Source organism: Neophocaena asiaeorientalis, unplaced genomic scaffold (genome assembly GCF_003031525.2).
Source record: "Neophocaena asiaeorientalis asiaeorientalis breed wild unplaced genomic scaffold, Neophocaena_asiaeorientalis_V1.1 scaffold119, whole genome shotgun sequence".
Classification (NCBI taxonomy): Eukaryota; Metazoa; Chordata; class Mammalia; order Artiodactyla; family Phocoenidae; genus Neophocaena; species Neophocaena asiaeorientalis.
This window is the reverse complement of record NW_020175821.1, coordinates 621,525-630,388: the sequence shown is the minus strand read 5'-3', so window position 1 is coordinate 630,388 and position 8,864 is coordinate 621,525. Positions and strand designations below refer to the sequence as shown.

Here is an 8,864-nt window from a genome sequence, read left to right as displayed (position 1 = left end):
AAGAGAACTACCCCAGTCTCACCCTTCCTTGCCCTGCCACAGCCCAGCCCCAGACCCAGCAGCACTCACCTCCCTGGCACTGCCCATTGACATCAGGCTTTGGTTGCCCCAGAATGGAAAAGACCTCATCCTGCAGGGAGTCAGTGACTCGGAGCAGCCCCTCCTGGAAGGTAGCATAGAGGGGGGCCCCCACTGTGCGCAGCAGACCTCCCCAAAGAGCCTCCTCAGAGCCCAGCTCCCCCACTGGGGTGAGCAAAGCCAACAGACCCTGCAAAAGGTGGAGGGCTGGCTCCCTCCCATCGAGGCCTGTGGCATTGGCGAAGTCCACACCGGGCTGCACCTGCACCAGGGCCTGCCAGCGTGTGCCCTCTAACAACAGCAGCAGAGAAGGCAACCAGTCAGCTGCCAGAACGCAGTCAGAGGGCCCATCACGAGTGCATGGGGGCCGGGTAGGGCTAGGGGGTCCCCCGGGAACTAAGGCTCCCAGCAGCACCTCTGCAAGTCCACTCAGCACACCTGCCTGGTGCCCCAGGAAGTCCCGGGGGGTCTGCTCATGTCCCAGCAGTGCCAGCACATCCCCCAGCAGCCCCAGCATTGGCTCCCAGTCTGGGCTGCCTCTCAGCGTCACTAAGAAATCATGGAGCCGGAGGGCAGGGGGCTGGAGAGGTGGGGGCTCTCCCACCGGTCCCTCCCCCATTCTCCCAGGCTCAAAGGAAGAAGAAATGTTGGCCAGGAATGCAGAGAACCGTGAGCGGCTGAGGGACCCCTGTGGAGCCTGGTCCAGAACGGAGAGCAAAGACTTCAGGAGGGAGAGACCAGGGTCCAGGGACTGAGGCCCAGTAGGGGCCAGAGTCACTGTAAGAAGAGAAACCAGAGATCACTGAAGGGGAAAAGCCTGGAACCCAAATTCAGCCCTGCCCTGGAGCCCAGTCCCTGCCTAGATATAAAGATGAGGTGAAAAAGATGGTGAGCTGAGTCCCTTTCAACAACCTACAGTAAGTCTTGGCCTGATTTCTTAACCCTCATTTTCTCCCTTAGCTCCAGTCTCCGCCCCTCTTCCTTGCCCCTTTATTTTTTCTCGAACCAGTTAATCTCTGCATTCTTAAGTCTCTTTCCAGCAACCATCCCCTTCATCCCCAGCCCAGCTCACTGTTCCTCTCACCTCCACAGGATAGCAGCAGCACCAGGGCCCAGAGGCTCAGAGCCATGTTTCCAGGTAAGCGCTGGTACTAGAGGTGAGTTCTGGTTATTCTCACCTTGTGTGGGATAGCCAGGTGAGGGCAGGGCACTGCAGGCAGCCTGAGTCTCCACTGACACTGTAGTGTGGTCTTTCAGGAAACAATATCCGTAACCTGACAGCAGGTTTGTCACCTGAGCCACTGAATACCTGATCCTTTGGCTTTGGAGAAGGGTGTGCCTGTCAGAGGGACCAATGATAGGGGATCCCAGGGGGCCCTCAGAGGAACCCAAGGATATAACTTCAGTGAGGAGCCAGGATGCAGATAGGAGTAGGCAGACATAGAGATGGAGCAGTTCTGGAGATCAGGAGTGTAATCTGGGAGGGTCTGCAGAAATATAAGAAATATATATAAATAATATTAAATAAACAACAATAGAAATATAAGAACAAAAGAGGGCCCAAAGGAGCTAAAAAGCAAGTAGAATTTGAGGGAATTGAAGAAGAAAGGGGGCCAGGAGCATGGATCTGGGCAGCAGATGTAAACAGAGAAGAGGAATGAAGACAAAGGTCTGGTCTAAGGATGGAGCATTCAGGAAGAGAGGGGCTTTTGATTCAGTATCCAGAGCCACAAAATGTTAAAGAGTTGGGCAGGATTTCAGAGATCACACAGACCAAACCTCTCATCTTGTGGATAAGAAAATAGACACAGAGAGGAGTGACTTGCTCATCAGGCCATTCAAGTGTTTGGGTTTGCCCTCTGGCTCTCTTCCTGTGGCCCAGGAGAAAGCCCTTAGAAAATTCTGAGGTGAGAAAAGAAATAAACCAGATTAAGTAACTATGCAAGGGGGCTATTCCCCACATGCATACACACACACACACACACACACACACACACACACACACACAGAAACTGCTCATAGATCAGAGAGATCCATCTCTCTGATCTGGTCAGGGTGAGAAGTCTTTTCTGCCCTCCGTTTAAGGCCCCCAAGGCCTTTACCTGACACCAGTTCTAAACAGTAATTCACCACAGGCTCCACTCAAACCATATTCTGTCCTTCTTTCCTTAGAACCCTTCTCTAAAGCCCAAACCCATACGTTTAAATCCATTATTAATGTGCCTCTGTCCTGGAAGGTCCATTTACGATCCTAGAATTTTTTTTTTTTTTTTTTTTTTCGGTACGCGGGCCTCTCACTGTTGTGGCCTCTTCCGTTGCAGAGCACAGGCTCCGGACGTGCAGGCTCAGCGGCCATGGCTCACGGGCCCAGCCGCTCCGCGGCACGTGGGACCTTCCCGGACCGGGTCACGAACCCGTGTCCCCTGCATCGGCAGGTGGACTCTCAACCACTGCACCACCAGGGAAGCCCACGATCATAGAATTTTAGAGCTGGAAAGGACTTGAAGAATCCTCTTGTAAAAACTTCTCATTTTATAGATGAGGAAATGGAGGCCCAAAGAAATAGAATACCTTGGCCCACGCAATCAAAGGAGGTGAGGGCAGTGCTGGGATTTTCCAAGGTGAGTCAAAAAGTTAGAACCAGTGAAATGATCTATTGTATAACTTTGCCAATATTTTCTCTTTGCTTATCAAAGGTACATCTAGTCTGAAAAGCAGAGAGGAGAATCAGAGGAAGAATACGGCCTGGGTTCCCAACAGCTTTCTAGCTCCTGGCTCCAGCCCATTCTGCAATCCACTTGAATTTCCGCCCTTGATTCTATAACAACCCTCTTATAATAAATTCTCCTTTTTGCTAATAGGGTAGCAAAAAAATGAGATGGCTGGGCTCAAGTCCTGGCTCCAGCATATACTAGCAGTGTGTCCTGCGCAGTTTCTAAACTTGTGGCACAGTGTTCTTTTCTGTAAAAAGGAGAAATACTAGTATAGAGTTGTCATGAGTATTAAATTTGATAAGGCATTTTAAAGTATTTAGCACAGTGCCTGGTATTCATTCAAAAAGAGTAAGCACCCATTATGTGCCAGACACTGGTACAGAATAAACATTCACTAAATGTGACTACTATTATTATTAGACTAGCTCAATATGAATTCTTTTATTTGAAACTGAAGAGTCCTAATTAGTACAGAAATTGTCACCAAGAAGTAGTGTCTTGAGTGAAAGACCTTTAGAGCAAGTATGGAGCTAGCTGAGTCAAGCAGAGAGGGGAACAATGAGGACGCCCTCAACCCAGGAGGGGAAATTCTTGGCACTCCACATGATGATGGAGCAATCAGGTTAAGCAATCCTGTGGCTGCCAAGGATTCAGGCTATCTGCCAACTGAGGATGACGTGCTTAGGATTTATAGCAAAGATATCAGCCTTATTCAATACAAGCAAGTTACTGCTTATACCATGGTAAGGTTCAACAAAAGCGAGACAAGTTCCACTCCTCAGATGAGCAAATGGAAAGAGAGAAAACCAGAGCCAACAAACTGAAATTATGGGGGTCCAGAGCACGATATTAATCATGTGTGTTGCTAAAGTGAAATGGATTAGATTGGTGGGGTGATTGGAATGCTCTGTGATCTGGCAATTGGAATGGAGATACTTGCAAGGAGCCAAAGGAGTTGAGAAATATGAAGCATCCTCAATCTCCCAAATCAACCACAGGGCACTTTCTGTCTGACTAGAACAGAGGCCTCCCTTTGTAAAGTGCAATTGTTTTTCTCCCTTTTTGGTTTGCCTTTTGTAACTTAAACATAGATATATATTGCTCACTAAGGATCCAAGCAGTCCCCAGATCTCTTGCAGTTAGGTGGGGTCAGGTGATTAGTTCTGGCTAATGGATAGTGAATGACGAAAGAATTTAAGAGCTAGTGAATGATGCTCCAGCAATCTCTTCCCTGTTGAGGTAACCGAGAAACCACACATTGAGATGGCAGCGTCATAAGGCCAACTAGCCTAAAGCTCCAGATTATCACACAGCATTTAGAGTAAATTCTCATTTTTGAGTTCTGTTGTAGATTCCTCCACTCACTAAAATTTATTTGTGACCCCAAAATCAATACCTATGGCATTTTCACAACCATTCACAGACATCTGCAGAGTGGTAAAAAATTTGAGTCGCCTGATGTGTACATTCCCAGCTGAGTTCAAACAAGGCAATACTCCTCTACAGCTGTACCACCCTGAATGTGCCCGATCTCATCTCGGAAGCTAAGCATGGTCGGGCCTGGTTAGTACTTGGATGGGAAACAAGGCAATACTCCACCTTCTTCTCATACTGTAAATCAGTGTCCTTTTCATGATCTATTTAGTGCCACAATTTTAGCATTTTAGTGCTTTTTGTTGGTGATTTCACTGTTTAAAATGGTCCCCCAGCTTAGTGCTGAAGTGCTTTCTAGTGTTCCTAAGCACAGGAAGGCTGTGATGCACCTTACAGAGAAAACGTGTGTTTGATAAACTTTATTCAAGCATGAGTTATAGTGTTGTTGACAGAGGTCAATGCTAATGAATCAACAATATGTATTAAATAAGGTGTCCTTAAACAGAAACACCTTACATAAAACACCATACATAAAAAAAAGTTATGTATCCATCCATTGATATTTGACAGTGTGAGTGATAATTGAAGATCAAAGGGGGAAACCATGTTCCAAAATAAAAGCTTAATACAAACCATATGTGAAAAAATTCAATTGTATCACAATATCTAAATCCTAACTTCACTTCCAAAATGCTCCTGAGGAACCTTCATACTTACCTGGCATAGAGCCTGAATCTCTTCCTTGACTTGAGAATACTGGAAAAGTTATAGCAGGGTTATTAGGTTAGGGCAAGGATAAAAAAGGAAGCTGGAGGAGTAATGGATTCATTGCCAGTGGGGCTTGATCCTCAGACCTTAAAATGTTTTTATTTAGTCAGAAAAAAGTTTGGTTTTGTTTTTGAGCAGATGTTATCACACAGCTCTGGGCTGCTGGAAAGATAATTTGGGGAAAAAAACAGAGGGAGGTAAAATCACTGTCTTCATACAAGTTATTTATTACTTGGGGATCTTATGGGGAGCTAGTTAGGACTGGCAGGGATCTCTGTCTTGTTCATTCACTGACATATCCAAACACCTATAACAGTGTCTGGAACATAGGAACATAGGAAAAATTCAAATTTGTTAAATAAATTTCATTCCAATAGAATTGAAACCAGATCATTTTCGTTAAGGAAGGAGTTAAAGAATGAGGCAGCATGCACGGGCCATTCATTTGAGAAGGTTAACTATAGAAAGCAGAAAGGGATCAGTCATCACATAGCAATAAAGCAGTGCTTTTTGAAACTTTAATGTGCATATGTAACACCTGATTCAACAGGCCCTGAGGATGGGACCTGAGATTCTGCACTTCTAACAAGTCAGGTGAAGCCAATTCTGCTGGTCCTCAGACCACACTGAGCAAAGTCACTCAATGATATTGCTCGATGAGCATGTACTTTGTGGATAGCACATGTAAGATTTATTAAATACTTCCTTATTGTTTTATTATATTTATTGTATTCTGATTGCTGGGTTCAACGGATGCTCCAATCCAGATCTTACTGGACCATTCCTTTCTTGAAATTCTAGGGACATTACTCTAGAATGATTATCCTCCTGTCTCTTCAGTTCTTCCCTCTCAGGCTTTTTTCTGGCTCCTCCTCCTCCTATCCCTTAAGTGTTCCTGCTTCCCAGGTTTCTCTCTCCAGTCCTCAATTCTTCTATTTGTACTTAATGGAAATTCTTTGTTATCTCTAATTCTATTTGATTCCTCTGGGGTTTCTAGGTATACAATTGTGTCTAAAAATAGTATTTGTAGTTCTTCTTTCCAAGTATTTATTTCTTATTATAAGATTTTAATACAATATTATATATTGACATTTATTTTAAAAATATTTTTGTTTTGTCCCACATTTTATGGGGAATGACTAAAATGCTTTTCCTTGAAACATAATGTTGGTTATTGGTTTCAAATAATCTTTTCTTACTTTATTTTAAAAATTGAGATCTAATTCACATAAAATTTACCATTTTAAAGAACACCATTCAGTGTTTCATGTATTCTTCATACATGTGTATGTTCATATATGTTAAGCACTCAGTAAGTGATAGAATTTTTAATAATAAACGTCTAAAGACTTGATTCATCCAACAATGGAACATGATGCCCTCTAGATAATAAGTCACCAGTAACTAGAAACATTAAAACATTGGATAATCCCCTTTCAGTGATGTTCTATATAAAAGGTGTTCCTACTCTGACAGGAGATAGACTGACTCTAAAAAATCTGTGGGACATACTGATTTGACCCGCCCCCTACACAACAGAATCAATGCCCTCAGAAAAGGCAAGGAAATAGAATAAAGGGACACTCTTTCGGCACAGAAACAGGTGAAAATGATGTTTGATTGAAGTTAATGGTGCCCAGGAGAAGCAATGTTCTTAGAGTAGCAAGGGAAACAACAGTTCTCAATTAGTTACACTCACAGCTCCTGGGATCTCCTTACCCCCAACCCCCAGGGTCCTGTACCCACCAGTGAGGGAGAAGGTGGAATTAGGACTCTAGCAGGAAGTAGATGCTATAGAAAAGGTGGGGGCTATAGTGACAAAGCCAAAGAAAGAGTGAGATTCAGGAGCTGTGGAAAGGGTAGAAAGCCAAGGACCATGGGCCTCACTGGCATCTGAACTTTCACCTGATCTTATATCTTTCAGTATCCCCTATGTCTCAGAGACAGACCACTGTACAATTATCAGCAGGATTTATTAGACATTTATACTTTGAATTCTCCATTTCCAACACTTCCCTTCATTAATTTTTGCCAAAGATAGCGAAGCCATCCGCTGTCAGCTTTACTTGTCTTCAAAATTCATCAGTGCCTGCACTGTAAAGAAACAGACTGTGAAGCTGGAGAGGTAAGAATATTCAGAACATACAAATGTTTGGTGAAGACCCTGTTTTTCTGGGTTCTAGGTTTCCACTCAAAGTTTTACTAATCTTGGGGCTTCCCTGGTGGCGCAGTAGTTGAGAGTCCGTCTGCCGATGCAGGGGACACGGGTTCGTGCCCCGGTCTGGGAAGATCCCAGATGCCGTGGAGCGGCTGGGCCCGTGAGCCATGGCCGCTGAGCCTGCGCGTCCGGAGCCTGTGCTCCGCAACGGGAGAGGCAAAAAAAAAAAAAAAAGTTTTACTAATCTTTACCCTAAATTAAGCCATATGAGTCTGTCCTCTTTGCCACAGATGAATTAATCAGGATTAAGGGAGCCATCTTGCTACCTTCGTCGCCCTTTCACCCCGTTCTCCCCAGAACAAATGGGGAGGCAGAGCTGAGGACAGTTGGAAAGAGCAGGATAACAATGCAATATTCGAAGTAGGCAAAGCCTGTCTGACATCCTGCTCTAAATTCCATGTCCCAATGTTATAAATTCCTCTTATTGCTCTCCTGTGCCCACCACACACACATTCCTCTTCCCCCATTGATATTTTCACTTGGGGTTGACTTCAGCTAGGTATTAGGAGGATAACACTAATCCACATTAAATTGTTAAAAAAAAATTGCCCCTAACTTTTCAAATTTTAGAGGGAAAATTCATTGATCCAAATTAATCTCTAGGTGGTGAAATCTCAAATGAGAAATTTAGGGAAAATAATTTTGAGCAGGTAGTTCTCAGCTTAAATCAAACTTTACTATTTTTTTTTTAGAGAATTTAAAAAAATTTATTTTATTTTTGACTGTGTTGAGTCTTCATTGCTGCGCAAAGGCTTTCTCTAGTTGCAGCGAGCGGGGGCTACTCTTCGTTGTGGTGCGCGGGCTTCTCATTGTGGTGGTTTCTCTTGTTGCAGAGCACGGGCTCTAGGTGCACAGGCTTCAGTAGTTGTGGCACACGGTCTCGGTAGTTGTGGCTCATGGGCTCTAGAGCACAGGCTCAGTAGTTGTGGCGCACGGGCTTAGTTCCTCTGCAGCATGTGGGATTTTCTTGGAACAGGGCTCGAACCCATGTCCCCTGCATTGGCAGGCAGATTCTTAACCTCTGCACCACCAGGAAGTCCCAACTTTACTATTTTTTTTAAACATTTATTTATTTATTTGGCCGTGTCGGGTCTTAGATGCGGCACACAGGATCTTCGTTGAGGCGCGCTGGCTTCTCTAGCTGTGGCACGTGTGCTCAGTAGTTGCGGCGCATGGGCTTAGTTGCCCCATGGCATGTGGAATCTTAGCTCCCCGACCAGGGATCAAACCTGCGTCCCCTGCATTGGAAGGCGGTTTCTTAACCATTGGACCACCAGGGAAGTCCTAAACTTTACTATTTTGATCACATATTTTCTCTGCATAGACTTGACTCTAGAAGGGACTGAAAGGAAGAGGAATCTGTAATTCATAAACCTCTTGAGGACAGTGGGCACTTGTGGGCTTTCTGCTGACTGTCTAATCCCCATAGCTATTGAACTTGAGTCTGAGGCCCTTACTGTTGAGGTCTGAAAGGTGACCTTCAAAGAGAAGAAACATGTACAAAAGGGGGCAGGCTGGGGCTTCCCTGGTGGCAGTGGTTGAGAGTCTGCCTGCCGATGCAGGGGACACGGGTTCGTGCCCCGGTCCGGGAGGATCCCACATGCTGCGGAGCGGCTGGGCCCGTGAGCCGTGGCCGCTGAGCCTGCGCGTCCGGAGCCTGTGCTCCGCAACGGGAGAGGCCACAACAGTGAGAGGCCCGCGTACCGCAAAAA

The 8,864-nt window shown here is 45.2% G+C and overlaps 2 protein-coding genes across 4 annotated transcripts in view; both read right to left on the bottom strand.

Annotated features, from left to right (window-relative positions):
* STRC (stereocilin) overlaps positions 1–1,515 on the bottom strand; it is a 17,047-nt gene extending 15,532 nt beyond the window's left edge. For all 3 annotated transcript variants that reach the window (XM_024732579.1, XM_024732580.1, XM_024732581.1), the window contains exons 1-2: positions 1,163–1,515; positions 70–855 (exon numbers count right to left, since the gene is read on the bottom strand). In XM_024732579.1, coding sequence (XP_024588347.1) covers positions 70–855; positions 1,163–1,208 — 832 coding nt within the window. In that variant the 5' untranslated portion in view covers positions 1,209–1,515. The remainder of the gene's footprint in view (positions 1–69; positions 856–1,162) is intronic.
* Positions 1,516–6,888: 5,373 nt separating this feature from the next.
* The window catches only part of CATSPER2 (cation channel sperm associated 2), a 14,761-nt gene continuing 12,785 nt past the window's right edge, over positions 6,889–8,864 (bottom strand). The window contains exon 13 of the mRNA XM_024732585.1: positions 6,889–7,028. Within this exon, the coding sequence (XP_024588353.1) occupies positions 6,997–7,028 (32 nt within the window). The 3' untranslated portion in view covers positions 6,889–6,996. The remainder of the gene's footprint in view (positions 7,029–8,864) is intronic.